Here is a 22,834-nt window from a genome sequence, read left to right on the forward strand (position 1 = left end):
CCCAACGACTGCTCTCGCCTTAAGCGTGGTGAGAGGGAGTGTCAGACTCTTACTGACTAAAAACCACCCCGTTCCTTCTCCTGCTTACTTCTGCTGCTTGCTGCGGTGGACAGCTAAATAGTTTTTGAAGCATTCTAATTCTTTTTAGATCCAGAACACTTAAAACGGTAGTGTTTTTTTTCCTATGGTCTAAAAATACCTTTTAAGAAAAACTAGTCATTCAGCTTATATAGGTACGTATAAATAAGAGATGTCGATTAATTTCATCGCAGTTCGTCTTGTGTTCCACAATGTCTTTGTTAGTGCTAATCGTAATATATAGTGTGTTGTTTGCAATATGGTGGTTCTGGTGGAGACCTCGAGTTCGGTCACCCGCACCGTACCCTGGTGCATTGCCCATCATTGGACACATTCATGTGGCTTTCAAATATCGGAATGGTATAATACTCTTACCTTATTAATCATCTTGAACTATCTGACATTTGGATTTTCCATGATTGAGTTTATATGGATTATTTTTGGAGAGGATGCACCATCCATCTCCACCTAAAAGTAGCTATACGACCTATTTTTAAGTCGGGTCAGATCAGGTTACTAGTAACTGGTCGATGAGGAAACATTAAAGGGAGGCCTTCGGTCTGCAGTGGCAGTTGCAGTGTTGTTACTGATATGATGACGACAGTAATTAAATTTAAATTTTACTAGGTCTGAAGATGACAGGCTAGTACAACGACTACTCAAGCCGATGTGGCAATTTCAGATTTCAAATTGTATAATATGTGATCATAGGTTAACTTGAATCATATCAGCTATTGGGAGTGGATAATTTTGCGGTGAAACCTTGAGGAATTATCCGCTTTGAAATCTGACATGCATGTATTTTTTCCAAAGAATATATTACCAGAAGCATTCTTTCCAAAATTGGTTGAAAGTATTATATACCTACCTATATTCAAAGTTACGTTCCATGTTTTTTTATTCAGTAGTGAAAATATTATTGTGCATAAAATTTCATCCAATAAATTTTAAATAACGCATAATATGTGCCTCACATGATATTGAAATATTATTTAATTAAGGGATAATTATGTGTCTTCATTTCAGACGTATGGAGTTATATGGAACGCCTTTTCAATTGTATAACAAATGAGTGTGTTGTAATAAGGATGGGTTTCCATAATTTGTATGGTAAGTAAAAGCCATAGTGTTGTATTATGCTTGCATAGAGTAAATAAAGTCGACAGTCGTAGATTCAAACTTTCGATAATTCGAAGTTATCACGAAGTCTTGTGACCAAATGAATCGTTAACTCGAACTTATCGGCATCAAACTCTCGACAATTTGAAGTTGCAGAGAGTAAGGGACAGATAGATCTTAGAACCTGCAGACGTCAGTACCGACATTTTAAGGCAAAATCAACCAGTTTGACAGGATCTAGATTGTTTAGAATAATTTATTTCAAACGACATTTTACTTTAACGAATATTAATTGTCATTTAGGTTATGTACATCATAAAATGACGTAATTTTTTTTTCTAATGTTTGTTTGTTGGTAATTTTTCTCAACTAAGAAACTAGTTTGTATGGATACAGGCTGCATTTTGCTTAATCGGTTACTTGGGTAGGTAGCATGAGAGAATTTTGAGAGATGTTTTCCGCAATTTTTGCTCCCAATCTTCAAAACTACAACCCTCAAATTCCTAACCTCCAAAAGGCCGGCTTGACTTTGGCATATTTTTTTCTAGTTATTTCTATATACTGTTCTGTTGACGACTAAGTCAAAGTATATTTATTTCAATTAATACATAGAATAAAGTTGAACCTCGCATCAATCAAATACTTCGAATGTCTAATTGTACTTCTTTGGACGCCTTTAGGCGTCCAAAGAAAGTGAGGTCCAAAGAAGAAGAGAAGGTGTCGTCAAAAAACTAACACACACGTGTTAGTATTCTTAATCAGGGCGAGAGGTGCCATTAGAATAGACGATTTCCTCCTCATTTTTAAACATGGATTGTTTTGTTACAGTTGTTAGCGACCCAGATGAAGTTGGTGTTATAGCAAACACAAGTTTGAAGAAATCATATCATTACAGTTTCGTGGATAACGCACTAGCAAATGGACTACTGCTAGAAGATGGTACGGTGATGACGAGTGCCTGTTTTTTGTGTTTATCGCACTCTATAATATAATTTTTCAATATTTTTCAACTACTTCCAGTGCCCACGTGGAGAATACATCGCAAGTTACTGAATCCTGCATTCAACCTGCACACACTGAACACATTTCAAAATATTATGAACGTAGAAGCTCGAAGTTTGGTCTCACAATTGAAAGATAAAGCAGGAAAGGGACCAGTCGATGTGAAAGAACTTGTGGTTCTATATATTTTAAGAACAGTTTGCAGTAAGTATACGGACTCGGCTCGTTACTAAGAATGTTTTATATGACAGAAATTGCTAGCAATCATAAATACATATACAAATAAATCATCAGCTTGTAGATGTAGATAGGCTCAGATAAAAGAACAGTGGACAATATAGTTGAGATGATATAACTCGCGCTCTACAATAGATTTTATGAGAATGCCTATGGAAAAAATCCGAGTGAAACTGTCATCGGTAATCCGATTGCTCCAATACTCGCGTCAGCAATCCGAACGCTGCCGAACAGTGGACGCAGTCAATCTGTTTGATGCGATCCATGCGATGCGTACGATGCGGGTCTGTGGACGCTTACCATAAGAATGAGTGCCCCGCTTACCTCCCCGCTTGTCTCGATGAGTTGTTTTTGACTGTTGTGAGTGATAACGTGTGGGCGTTAACAGCTTGGACTTTAATAGTCTTAATAATAAAAATCCATTTATATTTCTAGGAACGTCGTTGGGATTGGAAGCCAAAGACCAAGATATGATTGACAAGGAATACGCAGAAGCGATCGAAGAAATCATGGACATAGCAGTAAAACGAGCGTTAAACATAGCATTACATCCTTCATTTATTTTCAAGAGAACTGCAAAGGGAAAAAGAGAACAGGAATTAATCATGAGAATAAAGAACATTTTAAATAGTGTAAGCATGTCCAATTTAATTCTCATTTCTGTCTGAGACATTTCATTTCATCATCGGCAACAGACCATATAAAAGTTCATAAATACATTGCACATCACTTGCCGAAACATAGAAAAAACCGGCTTTCTTCAAGTCCTTCATTCTTATTAACATTTGTATATTTCAGACAATCCAGAAACGTAAATCTGATTTAAAAAAGGTCGAAAACAAACAAAATAACAATACGGACGTCAGTGATGGTTCAGCGAATGGTAAGTTTTGGTTTTTGTGTTTAATTTCCTTAACTTTATCCATAAACTTATTTAATGAAGACGGTTCAACTTACGTTTAAGTGACAGAAGAAGAGTGAGAGAGTAAGAAAGCTAATCGTGCTTAATATTTTATTTTTGGCCTCCAGGTAAATTCAAACCAATTCTAGATCTAATGCTGCATTTATCTGATGAACAAGAAGTTTTCTCCGACGATGACATCAGGCAACATCTGAATACTTTTGTATTTGCATCTTACGATACAACTTCTGGAGTATTACAGACCGTATTGGCAGTGCTAGGATCACGTCCAGATGTACAGGAACGAGTTTATAAAGAGTAAGTATGGATAGTTTTTGATGAGCAAGAGAAATTAGTAGCTATTAGCAGGTATGAATGAAAATAACTTATCAGTTCACGACTCTCAAACCAAAAGTACCATTGAACAAATTGATTACTTGCAAAATTTTTGTATACCTAATTGAAGGTTTTTCTTGTATTATTATGGTGGAATTTTAAGAGAGTCACTTTTTCCGGACTACCCAGTGACAGCATAATTTATGAGATTGAAGCGTTGGTTGTACACACGAAAATTATTGATTTTTTATTTTCGTATTACAGGATTGTCGAAGTATTCGGAGATAATGAGGAATTGACCAAATATAACTTACCAAAATTGGTTTACTTAGAAGCAGTGATAAAAGAGGTTTTGAGGCTATATTCTATAGTTCCCTGGATTGCGAGACAAATTGACACTGATATGGTTTTCCGTATGTATTGTAATTATTCCATATATTATTATTTATTTAAAATCCTCTTAAATTACAATTTTAAATACTACCTATGAAATAGAAAGTAAAATAACATTCAAACATAGAAGCCGACCAGTAGCGGGAGCATGGTCCAAGCTACCGGTGGTTAGGGCTCCAGAGACAGAAACCTCCTCACAATACGTGCCGTTTCGAAGAGCACTGCCTTCTGCATCAGGCCCTTGACCCGTCCGCCCAACGCTAGCCTCCTAAGAAGGTTGTCGAGGCTGTTGGGTATTAATCCATTGGCCGACACGACTATCGGCACAACGATAGCTGAATCTACATTCCACGTATTGACAACCTCGTGAACCAAGTCAAGATATTTTATTTGTTTATGTTTCTCAGCTTTCACGAGGTTCTCGTCATGAGGGATGGTGATATCGATTATCATCGTGCGGCGCGCTTGTCGGTCTATCACCACTATAATAAGGTTTATTGGCTACAATAGTCCTGTCAGTGATTAGTACAACGTGATTTGACCGTTTTCTAAAAGTGGATCATATTTATTGTTATTATTATATCCACTACATTGTTAGATGGAAACATCATAAACGTTTTCTGTTATTTCAGCGAAATATACATTAAGAGCTGGAAGTACATGTGTTCTGGTAATATACAATCTTCACCGTCACCCCTCGTGGGGACCAGATGCGAAAGAGTTTAAACCGGAGCGATGGTTGAATCCCGCCACCTTACCTACTCACCCCAACGTATACGCACCGTTCGGTATTGGCAAACGAAACTGCATTGGTATGGTCACATAACTGAAGGAAATGTAATTTTGTATGGACTCTATAATTATTTTACGCATTGCTCTTGTTTTACAGGGAAACTATACGCCATGATGACCTTAAAGACGTCGGTTGCGCACATCGTACGGAATTTCCAATTATCTGCTGATATTAGTAATTTGTGCTGGAACTTTGAAGTTGTATTAAAACCCTCAAAACCAATTCTTGTTAGTTTTACGTTAAGACCTTAAATTAAAAATAAGTAATTAATTACTAAGTATTTTATTGTATCCCCTTACTTTAATAGATAATTTCTATTTGTTAATAGAATCGCAAAATTTTGTGTTCTATAAACCGGACACTTAGTAAGTAGCAGGTGGTATATTTATTGTGTATGTCTCCATAAACATTTTCATTCGCCGAGACGAGGCTAAAATCACGTTCTTTAAATACTTGACATATGTATTTAGACGTACCAACAGGTCGCGGCGGACAACTAAATAGTTCTACAAGCATTCTATTTATTTTTAGATCCAGAACACTTAAAACGGTAGTGTTTTTTTCTCCTATGGTCTAAAATACCTTTTAAGAAAAACTAGTCATTCAGCTTATATAGGTACGTATAAATAAGAGATGTCGATTAATTTCATCGCAGTTCGTCTTGTGTTCCACAATGTCTTTGTTAGTGCTAATCGTAATATATAGTGTGTTGTTTGCAATATGGTGGTACTGGTGCAGACCTCGAGTTCGGTCACCCGCACCGTACCCTGGTGCATTGCCCATCATTGGACACATTCATGTGGCTTTCAAATATCGGAATGGTATAATACTCTTATCTTATTAATCATCTTGAGTTATCTGACATTTGGATTTTCCATTATTGAGTTTATATAGATTATTTACGGAGAGGACGCACCATCCATCTACACCTACAAGTAGGCCTATTTTACCGTAATAGAAAAATCGCAAGTTTGCCCTTTTACTAGGTCTGAAGATGACAGGCTAGTACAACTACTGTTCAAGCCGATGTGGCAATTTCAGATTTCAAATTGTATATGTGATCTATATATGTGAATTAACTTGATTCATATCAGATATTGGGAGTGGAGAATTTTGCGGTGAAACCTTGAGGAATTATCCGCTTTGAAATCTGACATGCACGTATTTTTTCCGAAGAATATATTACCAGAATCATTCTTTCCAAAATTGGTTGAAAGTATTATATACCTACTTATATTCAAAGTTACGTTCCATGTTTTTTATTCAGAAGTGAAGAAATTATTGTGCACAAAATTTTATCCAATAAAATTTAAAATAATGCATAATGTGTGCCTCACATGATATTGAAATATTATTTAAATAAGGGATTATGTGTCTTCATTTCAGACGTATGGAGTTTCTTGGAACGTCTTTTCAATTGTGTAACAAATGAGTGTGTTGTGTTGAAGATGGGTTCCCATAATATGTATGGTAAGTAAAAGCCATAGTGTTGTATTATGCTTGCATAGAGTAAACACAGTCGACAGTCGTAGATTCAAACTTTCTATAATTCGAAGTTATCACAAAGTCCTGTGACCAAATGACTCGTTAACTCGAACTTATCGCCATCAAACTCTCGACAATTTGAAGTTGCAGAGAGTAAGGGACAGATAGATCTTAGAACCTGCAGACGTCAGTACCGACATTTTAAGGCAAAATCAACCAGTTTGACAGGATCTAGATTGTTTAGAATTAATTATTTCAAACGACATTTTCCTTTAACGAATATTTATTGTCATTTAAGTTATGTACATCATAAAATGACGTAATTTTTTTTTCTAATGTTTGTTTGTTGGTAATTTTTCTCAACTAAGAAACTAGTTCGTATGGATACAGGCTGCATTTTGCTTAATCGGTAACTTGGGTAGGTAGCGTGCGAGAATTTTGAAAGATGTTTTCCGCAATTTTTGCTCAAAATCTCCAAAACTACAACCCTCAAATTCCTAATCTCTAAAAGGCCGGCTTAACTTTGGCTTCAATTTTTTTTCCTACGTATTTCTATTGACTGTTCTGTTGAGGACTAAGTCAAAGTATATTTATTTCAATTAATACATAGAATAAAGTTGAACCTCGCATCAATCAAATACTTCGAATGTTCAAATGTTCTTCTTTGGACGCCTAAAAAATGACATCAAAAAACTAACACATACGTGTTAGTATTCTTAATCAGGGCGAGAGGTGCCATTAGAATAGACGATTTCCTCCTCATTTTTAAACATGGATTGTTTTGTTACAGTTGTTAGCGACCCAGATGAAGTTGGTGTTATAGCAAACACAAGTTTGAAGAAATCATATCATTACAGTTTCTTGGATAACATATTAGAAAATGGACTACTGCTAGAAGATGGTACGGTGATGGCGAGAGCCTGTTTTTTGTGTTTATCGAACTCTATAATATTATTTTTTTATATTTTTCAACTTCTTCCAGTGCCCACGTGGAGAATACATCGGAAGTTACTCAATCCTGCATTCAACCTGCACACACTGAACACATTTCAAAATATCATGAACGTAGAAGCTCGAAGTTTGGTCTCACAATTGAAAGATAAAGCAGGAAAGGAACCAGTCGATGTGAAAGAACTTGTGGTTAAATATATTTTACGATCAGTTTGCAGTAAGTATACGGACTCGACTCGTTACTAAGAATGTTTTATATGACAGAAATTGCTAGCAATCATAAATACATATACAAATAAATCATCAGCTTGTAGATGTAGATAGGCTCAGATAAAAGAACAGTGGACAATATAGTTGAGATGATATAACTCGCGTTCTAAAATAAAGTTTTTGAAATAAAATTAAGGTAAAAAAAAACAAGTGACAGCAATTGCTGTGTAAAGGTAAGCGTCCACAGGCCTGCATCATACGCATTGGACGCATTGCACGCAACGGATTTTAATTTGTCTTGTATAGAAACTTATACAACTGCGTGCACTGATCCGCTTCATACAGACCGCTCATCAGCAATGAGAATGCCTATGAAAAAAATCCGAGTAAAAGTGTCATCGGTAATCCGATTGCTCCAATACTTGCGTCGGCAACCCGAACACTGCCGAACAGTGGACGCAGTCAATCCGTTGGATACGATCCATCCGATTTGTGGGATGCGTACGATGTGGGCCTGTGGTCGCTTACCATAACAATGAGTGTCCCGCTTACCTCCCCGCTTGTCTCGATGAGTTGTTTGTGACTGTTGTGAGTGTTAACGTGTGGGCGTTAACAGCTTGGACTTTAATAGTCTTAATAATAAAAATCCATTTATATTTCTAGGAACGTCGTTGGGATTGGAAGCCAAAGACCAAGATATGATTGACAAGGAATACGCAGAAGCGATCGAAGAAATCATGGACATAGCAGTAAAACGAGCTTTAAACGTAGCATTATATCCTTCGTTTATTTTCAAGAGAACTGCAAAGGGAAAAAGAGAACAGGAATTAATCATGAGAATAAAGAATATTTTAAATAGGGTAAGCATATCCAATTTAATTCTCATTTCTGTCTGAGACATTTTATTTCATCATCGGCAAAATACCATATAAAAGTTCATAAATACATTACACATCACTTGCCGAAACATAGAAGAAACCGGCTTTCTTCAAGTCCTTATTCTTATTAACATTTGTTCTTTCAGACAATCCAGAAACGTAAATCTGATTTAAAAACCATCGATAACAAACAAAATAACAAAACGGACGTCAGTGACGGTTCAGCGAATGGTAAGTTTTGGTTTTTGTGTTTAATTTCCTTAACTTTATCCATGAACTTATTTAGAGAAGACAGTTCAACTAACGTTTAAGTGACAGAAGAAGAGTGAGAGAGTAAGAAAAATAATCGTGCTTAATATTTTATTTTTGGCCTCCAGGTAAATTCAAACCAATTCTAGATCTGATGCTGCATTTATCTGATGAACAAGAAGGTTTCTCCGACGATGACATCAGGCAACATCTGAATACTTTTGTATTTGCATCTTACGATACAACTTCAGGAGTATTGCAGACCGTATTGTCAGTGCTAGGATCACGTCCAGATGTACAGGAACGAGTCTATAAAGAGTAAGTATGGATAGTTTTTGATGAGCAAAAGAAATAAGTAGCTATTAGCAGAGATGAATAAAAATACGATACGATACGACCTTCAAACTTTCAAGCAAAAGAGCATACTCCTTTTTAAAAAAAGGCCGGCACATCCGCAACACCAGAGGAGTAACAGGTGCGCTGTTACTCCTCTGGTGTTGCGGATGTCCATGGGCGGCGCTGATCGCTTACCATCAGGTGACTCGTTTGCTCGTTTGCCCCCTATTCCATAAAAAAAAAATAACCTATCTGTTTACGACTCTCAATTAAAACCAAAATCACCATTAAACAAATTGATCACTCGTAAAATTTTAATATAATTGAAGGTTTTTTTTTATATTATTATGGTGGACTATTAAGAGGGTCACTTTTTCCGGACTACCCAGTGACAGCATAATTTATTAGATTGAAGCGTTGGTTGTACACACGAAAATTATTGATTTTTTATTTTCGTATTACAGGATTGTCGAAGTATTCGGAGATAATGAGGAATTGACCAAATACGACTTACCAAAACTGGTTTACTTAGAAGCAGTGATAAAAGAGGTTTTGCGGTTATATCCTATAGTTCCCTGGGTTGGGAGACAAATTGACACTGATATAGTTTTCCGTATGTATTATAATTATTCCATATATTTATTTGAAATCCTCTTTAATTACATTTTTAAATACTGTTTATAAAATACAAAGTAAAATAATATTAAATAAAAAAGGTAATTTAAAAAACTAAAAAACCCGACTGCGTTTCTTTATAATATGAAAATGAAAAAACCCTAAAACAAGAAAGTCATCGTACCCGATTGAAGCAGTCGGGACCCATTCTAAATATGAAGACTTAGTGAGGGCACATACGGCTGGCTTTCTAAAATAGGTAGACTTTCTTGTTTTAGGGTTTTTTCATTTTCATATTATAAAGAAACGTAGTCGGGTTTTTTAGTTTGTTTTTAAATTACCTTTTTTATTTTAATTTCTTTTAGTTTTATTATTGAATGAGTTTATATAATAACCTATAATATGACACACACACACATGATACATAAATGCATCCGGAACGACGCCTTTGAAGCTGAAACCCATCAAGTCGTTCAGGCTATAAAGTGAACAATATTCGAATTTGGCGGCAAAAATCCGCTATTTCGTTATTTTTGTTATTTTGATATATCTAGTGTCACTCTCACAGTAAATACGAATCGAACTACCCCTATCAAGCTGAAATCCATCGAGTCGTTCAGGCTAGAGAGTGAGGAATATTCGAATTTGGCGCCAAAAATCCGCCATTTTGTTTTTTTATTATTTTGATATATCCAGTGTCACTCTCACAGTAAATACGAATCTAACGACACCTCTCAAGCCAAAATCCATCAAGCCGTTTAGGCTGCAGAGCGTGCCAAACAATTATACAAACATACATACATACATACTCTCGAAAAACATAACCCTCCTTCTGGCGCAGTCGGGTAAAAATAGGAGCCAACCAGTAGTTCGGCACGAATGGGCCGGCTCGACCGGAGTAATACCACGGCCTCACAGAAAACCGACGTGAAACAACGCTTGCGTTGTGTTTCGTTGTGTGAGTGAGGTTACCGGAGGCCCAATTCCCCCCTTCCCAATCTTCCTCATCCCCATTCCCGAACAACAACCCTTAAATTTCTGACTCCCAAAAAGCCGGTAACGCACTTGTAAAGCCTCTGGTGTTTCAAGTGTCCATGGGCGGCGGCGAATGCTTACCATCAGGTAATACGTCTGCTCGATTACTGTCGTTTACTGACTCGATTATGTCTCATAAAAAAAAAAATAGTGGGAGCATGGTCCAAGCTCCCAGTGGTTATGGCTCCAGAGATAAAAACCTCCTCCACAATACGTGCCGTTTCGAGGGGTTTTGCCTTCTGCATCAGGCCCTTCCTAAGGTGGTTGTCGAAGCTGTTGGGTATTAATCCAGTTAACGACATGACTATCTGCACAACGATAGCCGAATCCACATTCCACATGCCGACAACCTTGTGAGCTAAGTCAAGATATTTTATTTCTTTATCTTTTTCAGGTTTTACGAGGTTCTCGTCATGGGGGATGGTGACATCGATTATCATCGTGCGGCGTATTTGTCGGTTTATCACCACTATATCAGATTTATTGACTACAATAGTCTTGTCAGTGATGACAGATCAATCCCAGTACAACTTTGATTTGACCATTTTCTAAAAGTGGATCGTTTTTAGTGTTATTATTATCTCCACTCTATTGTTAGGATGGAAACATCATAAACATATTCTTGTATTTCAGCGAAATATACTTTAAGAGCTGGAAGTACATGTATTCTGGTAATATACAATCTTCACCGTCACTCCTCGTGGGGACCAGATGTAAAGGAGTTCAAACCGGAGCGATGGCTGAATCCCGCCACCTTACCTACTCACCCCAACGTATACGCACCGTTCGGTATTGGCAAGCGAAACTGCATTGGTATGGTCACATAATTGAAGACAATGTAATTTTGTATGGACTCTACAATTATTACACACATTGCTCTTATTTACAGGGAAACAATACGCCATGATGACCTTAAAGACGTCGGTTGCGCACATCGTACGGAATTTCCAATTATCTGCTGATATTAGTAATTTGTGCTGGAACTTTGAAGTTGTATTAAAACCCTCAAAACCAATTCTCGTTAGTTTTACGTTAAGACCTTAAATTAAAAATAAATTATTCATTATCTAAGTATTTTATTGTATCCCCTTACTTTAATAGATAATTTCTATTTGTTAATAGAATCGCAAAATTTTGTGTTCTATAAACCGGACACTTAGTAAGTAGCAGGTGGTATATTTATTGTGTTCTAGCTTTTGCCCGCGACTTCGTTTGCGTGGAATAGTGACTTCCGGCAAATTTTTGGTTTTAACCACATAGTTCCCGATCTCGCGGAATCTCTTCAAAAATGAGATGTAGAAGATATTCCAGGGAACTCTTCAAAAATCAGCATAATGAGCTCTGCGTTTGAATTTAATAGATGTATACTCACTTAGGGCATTGAAAAAAATAGTTTAAAAACGGACTTAAACTAAAGAAATATTATAATCTTTCCGAACTTAAGATGAAAACTAACTTAAAACTAAAGAAAGCTAGGAATTACGAATTTATAACAATTAAAAAAGAAATTATATTACAACCTATCCTCTATGCTATAATAACCAAGCTTAAACTAAATAATTTAAAAGAAACGACTTAAATCTAATCTATCTAATTAATTAGACTTACAATTTTATTAAAAAAACTAACTACAGTAACTACTAATAATCGATATCAAACTAAACCTACGTTAAATAATTTAACCAGAAAACCAGGAAAACCCAACAAATAAACTTATAAATTGACAAATACAACGAAACCAATTTATTTAGAATATACGAAACAGCAGGACCACTACAGACAAATAAATAATCATACGACTGATAATACACTTTTTCTACGATAGTACCGAAGCGCTCGGCCGATAAATGAACGGCCAACCAAATGAATGTAACGAAACCATAGCGCGATCTATTTCGATCCCAACGCCATCTATCGAGGATAAAGACAACTTGGATTATTTATTTATACAGTAGAAGCTCTTTATTCGCGGGGTATGCGTTCCGTAAATATGCCGCGAATACAGAAACCGTGATCGCCATCTGTATGTCCGGAATACATTTATTTCTTATTTTTATTTTTTGATTTTTGAAATAAAAACTATCCTATGTCCTTTCTAAGGTTCTAAACTATATCTGTACCAAATTTCAACCAAATCCGTCAAATAGTTGCGGAGATTAATGGTATAAGCATAGAATAGTGTTCGACGTGATTCTTTAATTTGACATAACTTTTTTATTTATGAACCGATTGACATGAAACAAACACTAAATGTAAATTCAAGCATCCCACAATATATTCGTGAAAACCGCATCCAACTCGGATCAGCCGTTTCTGAGATTAGCGCGCATAGACACACAGACAAACAGACAAACAGACAAAAAAAAAGTTAATTACATTTTTGGGTTCGACATCGACATAACAATAACCCCTGCTATTTTTTTTTATTTTTATTTTCAATGTACAGACAGCACTTTTCTACGATTTTATTATATGTATAGATATAGATGTCTCCATAAACATTTTCATTCGCCAAGATGAGGCTAAATCACGTTTTTTAAATACTTGACATCTTTAGACGTACCAACAGGTCGTGCGGACAACGATATAGGTCTACAAGCATTCTATTTATTTTTAGATCCAGAACACTTAAAACGGTAATGTTTTTTTCCTATGGTCTAAAATACCTTTTAAGAAAAACTAGTCATTCAGCTTATATAGGTACGTATAAATAAGAGATGTCGATTAATTTCATCGCAGTTCGTCTTGTGTTCCACAATGTCTTTGTTAGTGCTAATTGTGATATATAGTGTGTTGTTTGCAATATGGTGGTACTGGTGCAGACCTCGAGCTCGGTCACCCGCAACGTACCCTGGTACCGTACCTTATTAATCATCTTGAGTTATCTGACAGTTGGATTTTCCATATTTGAGTTTATAATAGATTATTTAAAATTTGAGAAGACGCACGGTCTACCTCCACACACAAGACGATATACAGCCTAGTGTAAGTCAGGTCAAATCAGGAAATATTAAAGGGGCTTCCCTTTTAACCAATTTTGCAAAGGCAAAATTGGCTCGAAGCTCACAATTGAAAGATAAAGCAGGAAAGGGACCAGTCGATGTGAAAGAACTTGTGGTTAAATATATTTTACGATCAGTTTGCAGTAAGTATACGGACTCGACTCGTTACTAAGAATGTTATATATGACTGAAATTGCAAGCAATCATAAATACAAATAAATCATCTGCTTGTAGATGTAGATAGGTTCAGATAAAAGAACAGTGGACAGCATAGTTGAGATGATATAACTCGCGCTCTTCAATAGATTTTGAAATAAAATTAAGGTTAAAAAATAAACAAGTGACAGCAATTGCTGTGTAAAGGTAAGCGTCCACAGGCCTGCATCGTACGCATCGCACGCATTGCACGCAACGGATTTTAGTTTGTCTTGTATCAAAACTTATACAACTGCGTACACTGATCCGCTTCATACGGACCGCTCATCAGCAATGAGAATGCCTATGAAAAAAAACCGAGTGAAAGTGTCATCGGTAATCCGATTGCTCCAATACTTGCGTCGGCAACCCGAACACTGCCGAACAGTGGACGCAGTCAATCCGTTGGATGCGATCCATCCGATTTGTGGGATGCGTACGATGTGGGCCTGTGGACGCTTACCATAAGAATGAGTGTCCCGCTTACCTCGCCGCTTGTCTCGATGAGTTGTTTTTGACTGTTGTGAGTGATAACGTGTGGGCGTTAACAGCTTGAACTTTAATAGTGTTATTAATAAAAATCCATTTATATTTCTAGGAACGTCGTTGGGATTGGAAGCCAAAGACCAAGATATGATTGACAAGGAATACGCAGAAGCGATCGAAGAAATCATGGACATAGCAGTAAAAAGAGCTTTAAACATAGCATTACATCCTTCGTTTATTTTCAAGAGAACTGCAAAGGGAAAAAGAGAACAGGAATTAATCATGAGAATAAAAAATATTTTAAATAGGGTAAGCATATCCAATTTAATTCTCATTTCTGTCTGAGACATTTCATTTCATCATCGGCAAAATACCATATAAAAGTTCATAAATACATTGCACATCACTTGCCGAAACATAGAAAAAAACCGGCTTTCTTCAAGTCCCTCGTTCTTATTAACATTTGTTCTTTCAGACAATCCAGAAACGTAAATCTGATTTAAAAACCATCGATAACAAACAAAATAACAAAACGGACGTCAGTGACGGTTCAGCGAATGGTAAGTTTTGGTTTTTGTGTTTAATTTCCTTAACTTTATCCATGAACTTATTTAGAGAAGACAGTTCAACTAACGTTTAAGTGACAGAAGAAGAGTGAGAGAGTAAGAAAAATAATCGTGCTTAATATTTTATTTTTGGCCTCCAGGTAAATTCAAACCAATTCTAGATCTGATGCTGCATTTATCTGATGAACAAGAAGTTTTCTCCGACGATGACATCAGGCAACATCTGAATACTTTTGTATTTGCATCTTACGATACAACATCAGGAGTATTACAGACCGTATTGGCAGTGCTAGGATCACGTCCAGATGTACAGGAACGAGTTTATAAAGAGTAAGTATGGATAGTTTTTGATGAGCAAAAGAAATAAGTAGCTATTAGCAGAGATGAATAAAAATACGATACAATACGACCTTCAAACATTCAAGCAAAAGAGCATACTCCTTTTTAAAAAAAAGGCCGGCAATGCACCTGTTACTCCTCTGGTATTGCGGGTGTCCATGGGCGGCGCTGATCGCTTACCATCAGGTGACTCGTTTGCTCGTTTGCCCCTATTCCATAAAATAAAAATAACCTATCTGTTTACGACTCTCAATTAAAACCAAAATCACCATTAAACAAATTGATCACTCGTAAAATTTTAATATACTTAATTGAAGGTTTTTCTTGTATTATTATGGTGGACTTTTAAGAGGATCACTTTTTTCGGACTACCCAGTGACAGCATAATTTATGAGATTGAAGCGTTGGTTGTACACACGAAAATTATTGATTTTTTATTTTCGTATTACAGGATTGTCGAAGTATTCGGAGATAATGAGGAATTGACCAAATACGACTTACCAAAACTGGTTTACTTAGAAGCAGTGATAAAAGAGGTTTTGCGGTTATATCCTATAGTTCCCTGGGTTGGGAGACAAATTGACACTGATATAGTTTTCCGTATGTATTGTAATTATTACATATAGGTATTTGTTTAAAATCATCTTAAATTACATTTTTAAATACTACCTATGAAATAGAAAGTAAAATAACATTCAAAAATAGGAGCCCACCAGTAGTTGAAGCATGATTCAAGCTACCGGTGGTTAGGGCTCCAGAGATAAAAACCTCCTCACAATGCGTGTCGTTTCAAGGAGTACTGCTTTCTGCATTAGGCCCTTGATCCATCCGCCCAACGCCCGCCTCGTAAGGTGGATGTCGAAGCTGTTGGGTATTAATCCGTTGACCGACACGACTACCGGCACAACGATAGCCGAATCCACATTCCACATGACGACAACCTCGTAAACCAAGTCAAGATATTTTATTTGTTTATGTTTCTCAGCTTTCACGAGGTTCTCGTCATGGAGGATGGTGACATCGATTATCATCGTGTGCGACTTGTCGGTCTATCACCACTATATCAGGTTTATTGGCTACAATAGTCCTGTCAGTGATTAGTACAACGTGTTTTGACCGTTTTCTAAAACTGGATCGTTTTTAGTGTTATTATTATCTCCACTCTATTGTTAGATGGAAACATCATAAACATATTCTTGTATTTCAGCGAAATATACTTTAAGAGCTGGAAGTACATGTATTCTGGTAATATACAATCTTCACCGTCACCCCTCGTGGGGACCAGATGCAAAGGAGTTTAAACCAGAGCGATGGTTGAATCCCGCCACCTTACCTACTAACCCCAACGTATACGCACCGTTCGGTATTGGCAAACGAAACTGCATTGGTATGGTCACATAACTGAAGGAAACGTAATTTTGTATGGACTCTATAATTATTTTACGCATTGCTCTTATTTTACAGGGAAACGATACGCCATGATGACCTTAAAGACGTCGGTTGCGCACATCGTACGGAATTTCCAACTATCTGCTGATATTAGTAATTTGTCTTGGAACTTTGAAGTTGTATTAAAACCCTCAAAACCAATTCTCGTTAGTTTTACGTTAAGACCTTAAATTAAAAATAAGTAATTCATTACTAAGTATTTTATTGTATCCCCTTACTTTAATAGATAATTTCTATTTGTTAATAGAATCGCAAAATTTTGTGTTCTATAAACAGCAGACGTAGTAAGTAGCAGGTGGTATATTGTGTATGTCTCCATAAACATTTTCGTTTGCCAAGACGAGGCTAAATCACGTTTTTTAAATACTTGACATCTTTAGACGTACCAACAGGTCGTGCGGACAACGAAATAGGTCTACAAGCATTCTATTTATTTTTAGATCCAGAACACTTAAAACGGTAATGTTTTTTTTCCTATGGTCTAAAATACCTTTTAAGAAAAACTAGTCATTCAGCTTATATAGGTACGTATAAATAAGAGATGTCGATTAATTTCATCGCAGTTCGTCTTGTGTTCCACAATGTCTTTGTTAGTGCTAATCGTAATATATAGTGTGTTGTTTGCAATATGGTGGTACTGGTGCAGACCTCGAGTTCGGTCACCCGCACCGTACCCTGGTGCATTGCCCATCATTGGACACATTCATGTGGCTTTCAAATATCGGAATGGTATAATACTCTTACCTTATTAATCATCTTGAACTATCTGACATTTGGATTTTCCATGATTGAGTTTATATGGATTATTTTTGGAGAGGATGCACCATCCATCTCCACCTAAAAGTAGCTATACGACCTATTTTTAAGTCGGGTCAGATCAGGTTACTAGTAACTGGTCGATGAGGAAACATTAAAGGGAGGCCTTCGGTCTGCAGTGGCAGTTGCAGTGTTGTTACTGATATGATGACGACAGTAATAGAATAATCTCAAGTTTGTCCTTTTACTAGGTCTGAAGATGACAGGCTAGTACAACGACTGCTCAAGCCGATGTGGCAATTTCAGATTTCAAATTGTATATGTCATCATAGGTTAACTTGATTCATATCAGCTATTGGGAGTGGATAATTTTGCGGTGAAACCTTGAGGGATTATCCGCTTTGAAATCCGACATGCACGTATTTTTTCCAAAGAATATATTACCAGAAGATTTCTTTCCAAAATTGGTTGAAAGTATTATATACCTACCTATATTCAAAGTTACGTTCCATGTTTTTTTATTCAGTAGTGAAAAAATTATTCTGCATAAAATTTTATCCAATAAAATTTAAAATAATGCATAATGTGTGCCTCACATGATATTGAAATATTATTTAAATAAGGGATTATGTGTCTTCATTTCAGACGTATGGAGTTTCTTGGAACGTCTTTTCAATTGTGTAACAAATGAGTGTGTTGTGTTGAAGATGGGTTCCCATAATATGTATGGTAAGTAAAAGCCATAGTGTTGTATTATGCTTGCATAGAGTAAACACAGTCGCAGACGTCAGTTCCGACATTTTAAGGCAAATTCAACCAGTTTGACAGGATCTAGATTGTTTAGAATTAATTATTTCAAACGACATTTTACTTTAACGAATATTGATTGTCATTTAAGTTTTGTACATCATAAAATGACGTAAATTTTTTTCTAATGTTTGTTTGTTGATAATTTTTCTCTACCAAGAAACTAATACGTATGGATACAGGCTGCATTTTGCTTAATCGGTAACTTGGGTAGGTAGCGTGCGAGAATTTTGAAAGATGTTTTCCGCAATTTTTGCTCAAAATCTCCAAAACTACAACCCTCAAATTCCTAATCTCTAAAAGGCCGGCTTAACTTTGGCTTCAATTCTATTTCCTAGTTATTTCTATATACTGTTCTGTTGACGACTAAGTCAAAGTATATTTATTTCAATTAATACATAGAATAAAGTTGAACCTCGCATCAATCAAATACTTCGAATGTTCAAATGTTCTTCTTTGGACGCCTAAAAGGTGTCGTCAAAAAACTAACACACACGTGTTAGTATTCTTAATCAGGGCGAGAGGTGCCATTAGAATAGACGATTTCCTCCTCATTTTTAAACATGGATTGTTTTGTTACAGTTGTTAGCGACCCAGATGAAGTTGGTGTTATAGCAAACACAAGTTTGAAGAAATCATATCATTACAGTTTCTTGGATAACATATTAGAAAATGGACTACTGCTAGAAGATGGTACGGTGATGACAAGTGCCTGTTTTTTTTTTTATATATATTTATTGCTCTCTATAATATTATTTTTTGATATTTTTCAACTTCTTCCAGTGCCCACGTGGAGAATACATCGCAAGTTACTGAATCCTGCATTCAACCTGCACACACTGAACACATTTCAAAATATTATGAACGTAGAAGCTCGAAGTTTGGTCTCACAATTGAAAGATAAAGCAGGAAAGGGACCATTCGATGTGAAAGAACTTATGGTTCTATATATTCTAAGATCAGTTTGCAGTAAGTATACAGATTCTACTCGTTACTAAGAATTCACACATGACCTATGTACTTACCATATCTCACTTCTTGTATTTTAATACTGAATTTGATTATTTCGAACTTAAGCCATAGTAAAGTTAATCTTATTCTAATCTATGTTTATTAATGAGAACGTAAAAATATGGAGTTCCTCAAGGCAGCATATTGTCGCCTATTTTGTTTAGCATATGGGGCGAGTACATCATAATCGCTCAATGAAGCTGTTAACGTACCATAAGCATATAGGTATAGTGCAATCGACCTGTAATTTGCTGATGGTACCATTCTTCATAGAATGAGCGAGAACTAAATCGGCCCACTTTTTACCTGAACGGATACCAGCCTTCATTAAAAAAACAATAATGTAGTGTTTAATATTGTGTTTATTATACCAAGGTAATAATGGTTTAGTTAGCAATTTATATTTCCAGGAACGTCGTTGGGATTGGAAGCTAAAGACCAAGATACGATTGACAAAGAATACGCACAAGCGATCGAAGAAAGCATGGAAATAGCAGTAAAACGATCTTTTAACGTGGCAGTATATCCTTCGTTTATTTTCAACAGAACTGCAAAAGGAAAACGAGAACAGGAATTAATCGCGAGAATAAAGAATATTTTAAATAGTGTTAGTATGTATACTTTACTTTTTATTTCTATCTAAGATATTTCATTTCATTTTCATCAGCAACAGCCAATATAATATTCGCAATGATAACAGTCAATAACTTAATGCAAGCTTATCACAACAGTTGTTAATAGTACACTATTTTACAATTAGCAGTGTCTTAAGAGATGAGCGTGATCGCGCAACCGTGTCCCATGAAGGAAAGTGTGCCTGACCCTTCCTCGTATCGGCTGGACCTATAGCGTCCCTAAAAAACCGCTTTCTCTTTTCAGCGTCACAGCCCTTAACTGTTTTTGTTTTACCTACTTAACTTGTGTCGATCACACTAAGTATCTTTACAATTTGGTGAGATCTTAAAACTAAACAAATTGATTTTGAAGTGATTCATGGAAAAGGGGCTGGCAGCGGTCGTCTTAAGTGTGTTCACGAACTGTTCTCCGACATAATATTGCACATCACTTGCCAAAACATACAAGAAACCAGCTTGCTTCAAGTCCCTCATTCTTATTAACATTTGTACATTTCAGGCAATCCAGAAACGTAAATCTGATTTTAAAAACAACGATAACAAACAAAATAACAAAACGGACTTCAGTGATGATTCAGCGAATAGTAAGTTTTGGATTTTGTGTTTACTTTCCTTAACTTTATCCATGAAATTATTTAAAGAAGACGGTTAAACTTACGTTTAAGTGACAGAAGAAGAGTGAGAGAGTAAGAAAGCTAATCGTGCTTAATATTTTATTTTTGGCCTCCAGGTAAATTCAAACCAATTCTAGATCTGATGCTGCATTTATCTGATGAACAAGAAGTTTTCTCCGACGATGACATCAGGCAACATCTGAATACTTTTGTATTTGCATCTTACGATACAACTTCTGGAGTATTACAGACCGTATTGGCAGTGCTAGGATCACGTCCAGATGTACAGGAACGAGTTTATAAAGAGTAAGTGTGGATAGTTTTTGATGAGCAAGAGAAATAAGTAGCTATTAGCAGAAATGAATGAAAACAACCTATCAGTTCACGACTCTCAATTAAAACGAAAAACACCATTAAACAAATTGATCACTTGCAAAATTTTTGTATAATTGAAGGTTTTTCTTGTATTATTATGGTGGACTTTTAAGAGGGTCACTTTTTCCGGACTACCCAGTGACAGCATCATTTATGTGATTGAAGCTGTCAATGCGTTTATGGTACACACGAAACTTATTGATTATTTATTTTCGTATTACAGGATTGTCGAAGTATTCGGAGATAATGAGGAATTGACAAAATGTGACTTACCAAAATTGGTTTACTTAGAAGCAGTGATAAAAGAGGTTTTGCGGCTATATCCTATAGTTCCCTGGGTTGGGAGACAAATTGATACTGATGTCGTTTTCCGTATGTATTGTAATTATTCCAAATATTTATTCAAAATCCTCTTAAATTACATTTTTAAATACTACCTATGAAATAGAAAGTAAAATAACATTCAAAACTAGGAACCCACCAGTAGCGGGAGCATGGTCCAAGCTACCGGTGGTTAGGGCTCCAGAGACAGAAACCTCCTCACAACACGTGCCGTTTCGAGGAGCACTGCCTTCTGCATTAGGCCATTGATCCATCCGCCCAACGCCAGCCCCCTAAGGTGGTTGTCGAAACTTTTGAGTATTAAGTCATTGGCCGACACGACTATCGATACAATGATAGCCGAATTCACATTCTACATGTCGACAACCTCGTGGGCCAAGTCAAGATATTTTTCTTGTTTACTTTTTTCAAGTTCACGAGGTTCTCGTCATGGAGGATGGTGACATCGATTATGATCGTGCGGCGCGCTTGTCGGTCTATCACCACTATATCAGGTTTATTGGCTACAATAGTCCTGTCAGTGATTAGTACAACGTGATTTGACCGTTTTCTAAAAGTGGATCATATTTATTGTTATTATTATCTCCACTCTATTGTTAGATGGAAACATCCTAAACTTTTTCTTGTATTTCAGCAAAATATACTTTAAGAGCTGGAAGTACATGTATTCTGGTAATATACAATCTTCACCGTCACCCCTCGTGGGGACCAGATGCAAAGGAGTTCAAACCGGAGCGATGGTTGAATCCCGCCACCTTACCTACTCACCCCAACGTATACGCACCGTTCAGTATTGGCAAGCGAAACTGCATTGGTATGGTCACATAATTGAAGACAATGTAATTTTGTATGGACTCTATAATTATTTTACACATTGCTCTTGTTTTACAGGGAAACGCTACGCCATGATGACCTTAAAGACGTCGGTTGCGCACATCGTACGGAATTTCCAATTATCTGCTGATATTAGTAATTTGTGTTGGAACTTTGAAGTTGTATTAAAACCCTCAAAACCAATTCTCGTTAGTTTTACGTTAAGACCTTAAATTTAAAAAAAAGGGTTTTTTTGTATCCCCTTACTTTTACATTAACGAATTTCTCTAAAAATGTAAAATTAAAATAGATCGCTCAATGTCAAAAAACTTTTGGAATGGTTGTTTTTTTTTTTTTAAATCCTAGTAGGTAATAAAATCGGTATATGAGAAGTTTACTGCAACAACTAAAGAATATTGAATATTGTAATTAGAAGACAATTTATAATCAAATGAAAAAACATTATTTTTATGATTATCGTAATCTATACATATAATAAAATCGTAGAAAAGTGCTGTCTGTACATTGAAAATAAAAATAAAATAAATAGCAGGGGTTATTGTTATGTCGATGTCGAACCCAAAAATGTAATTAACTTTTTTTTTGTCTGTTTGTCTGTTTGTCTGTTTGTCTGTTTGTCTGTTTGTCTGTTTGTCTGTTTGTCTGTTCGTCTGTGCGCGCTAATCTCAGAAACGGCTGATCCGAGTTGGATGCGGTTTTCACGAATATATTGTGGGATGCTTAAATTTACATTTAGTGTTTGTTTCATGTCAATCGGTTCATAAATAAAAAAGTTATGTCAAATTAAAGAATCACGTCGAACATT

At 36.1% G+C, this 22,834-nt stretch overlaps 3 protein-coding genes across 7 annotated transcripts in view; all 3 read left to right on the forward strand.

Moving 5' to 3' along the window:
• Window positions 1-284: 284 nt before the first annotated feature.
• LOC118270864 (cytochrome P450 4C1-like) lies at window positions 285-5,132 on the forward strand. The gene is made up of 10 exons (XM_050698184.1): window positions 285-438; window positions 1,105-1,188; window positions 2,026-2,136; window positions 2,218-2,403; window positions 2,872-3,068; window positions 3,235-3,319; window positions 3,466-3,655; window positions 3,938-4,086; window positions 4,699-4,878; window positions 4,956-5,132. The coding sequence occupies exons 1-10, from the start codon at window positions 291-293 to the stop codon at window positions 5,108-5,110; spliced, it is 1,485 nt and encodes a 494-aa protein (XP_050554141.1). The 5' UTR covers window positions 285-290; the 3' UTR covers window positions 5,111-5,132.
• Window positions 5,133-5,500: 368 nt separating this feature from the next.
• On the forward strand, window positions 5,501-22,398 carry LOC118270644 (cytochrome P450 4C1-like). Of its 5 annotated transcripts, none has more exons than XM_050698183.1 (10): window positions 5,501-5,680; window positions 6,246-6,329; window positions 7,135-7,245; window positions 7,327-7,512; window positions 8,169-8,365; window positions 8,530-8,614; window positions 8,761-8,950; window positions 9,433-9,581; window positions 11,252-11,431; window positions 22,087-22,398. In XM_050698183.1, the coding sequence occupies exons 1-10, from the start codon at window positions 5,533-5,535 to the stop codon at window positions 22,239-22,241; spliced, it is 1,485 nt and encodes a 494-aa protein (XP_050554140.1). In that variant the 5' UTR covers window positions 5,501-5,532; the 3' UTR covers window positions 22,242-22,398. The 5 variants fall into 5 exon arrangements, with proteins under 5 accessions (XP_050554140.1, XP_050554138.1, XP_050554139.1 ...); XM_050698181.1 differs by lacking the exons at window positions 8,761-8,950; window positions 9,433-9,581; window positions 11,252-11,431 and adding exons at window positions 15,008-15,197; window positions 15,658-15,806; window positions 16,414-16,593 and having other exon boundaries at window positions 22,087-22,390; XM_050698182.1 differs by lacking the exons at window positions 11,252-11,431; window positions 22,087-22,398 and adding exons at window positions 16,414-16,593; window positions 16,671-16,841.
• Window positions 17,224-22,834, forward strand: part of LOC118270857 (cytochrome P450 4C1-like) — a 61,280-nt gene continuing 55,669 nt past the window's right edge. Inside the window, exons 1-9 of the mRNA XM_050698179.1 lie at window positions 17,224-17,384; window positions 18,057-18,140; window positions 18,801-18,911; window positions 19,002-19,187; window positions 19,640-19,836; window positions 20,364-20,448; window positions 20,595-20,784; window positions 21,077-21,225; window positions 21,830-22,009. Coding sequence (XP_050554136.1) covers window positions 17,237-17,384; window positions 18,057-18,140; window positions 18,801-18,911; window positions 19,002-19,187; window positions 19,640-19,836; window positions 20,364-20,448; window positions 20,595-20,784; window positions 21,077-21,225; window positions 21,830-22,009 — 1,330 coding nt within the window. The 5' untranslated portion in view covers window positions 17,224-17,236. The remainder of the gene's footprint in view (window positions 17,385-18,056; window positions 18,141-18,800; window positions 18,912-19,001; window positions 19,188-19,639; window positions 19,837-20,363; window positions 20,449-20,594; window positions 20,785-21,076; window positions 21,226-21,829; window positions 22,010-22,834) is intronic.

The sequence above is a fragment of the Spodoptera frugiperda genome, chromosome 13 (assembly GCF_023101765.2).
Source record: "Spodoptera frugiperda isolate SF20-4 chromosome 13, AGI-APGP_CSIRO_Sfru_2.0, whole genome shotgun sequence".
NCBI lineage: Eukaryota > Metazoa > Arthropoda > Insecta > Lepidoptera > Noctuidae > Spodoptera > Spodoptera frugiperda.

What these genes read in the sequence shown, in the direction of transcription:
- LOC118270864 (XM_050698184.1), top strand. Translation starts at nt 291, where the DNA reads ATGTCTTTGTTAGTGCTAATCGTAATATATAGTGTGTTGTTTGCAATA. An exon ending in TGACACTGATATGGTTTTCC is followed by an intron (nt 4,087 to 4,698) that starts GTATGTATTGTA and finishes CTGTTATTTCAG; the next exon opens with CGAAATATACATTAAGAGCT. An exon ending in TGGCAAACGAAACTGCATTG is followed by an intron (nt 4,879 to 4,955) that starts GTATGGTCACAT and finishes CTTGTTTTACAG; the next exon opens with GGAAACTATACGCCATGATG.
- LOC118270644 (XM_050698183.1), top strand. Translation starts at nt 5,533, where the DNA reads ATGTCTTTGTTAGTGCTAATCGTAATATATAGTGTGTTGTTTGCAATA. An exon ending in GGGTTCCCATAATATGTATG is followed by an intron (nt 6,330 to 7,134) that starts GTAAGTAAAAGC and finishes GTTTTGTTACAG; the next exon opens with TTGTTAGCGACCCAGATGAA. An exon ending in TATTTTACGATCAGTTTGCA is followed by an intron (nt 7,513 to 8,168) that starts GTAAGTATACGG and finishes TTATATTTCTAG; the next exon opens with GAACGTCGTTGGGATTGGAA.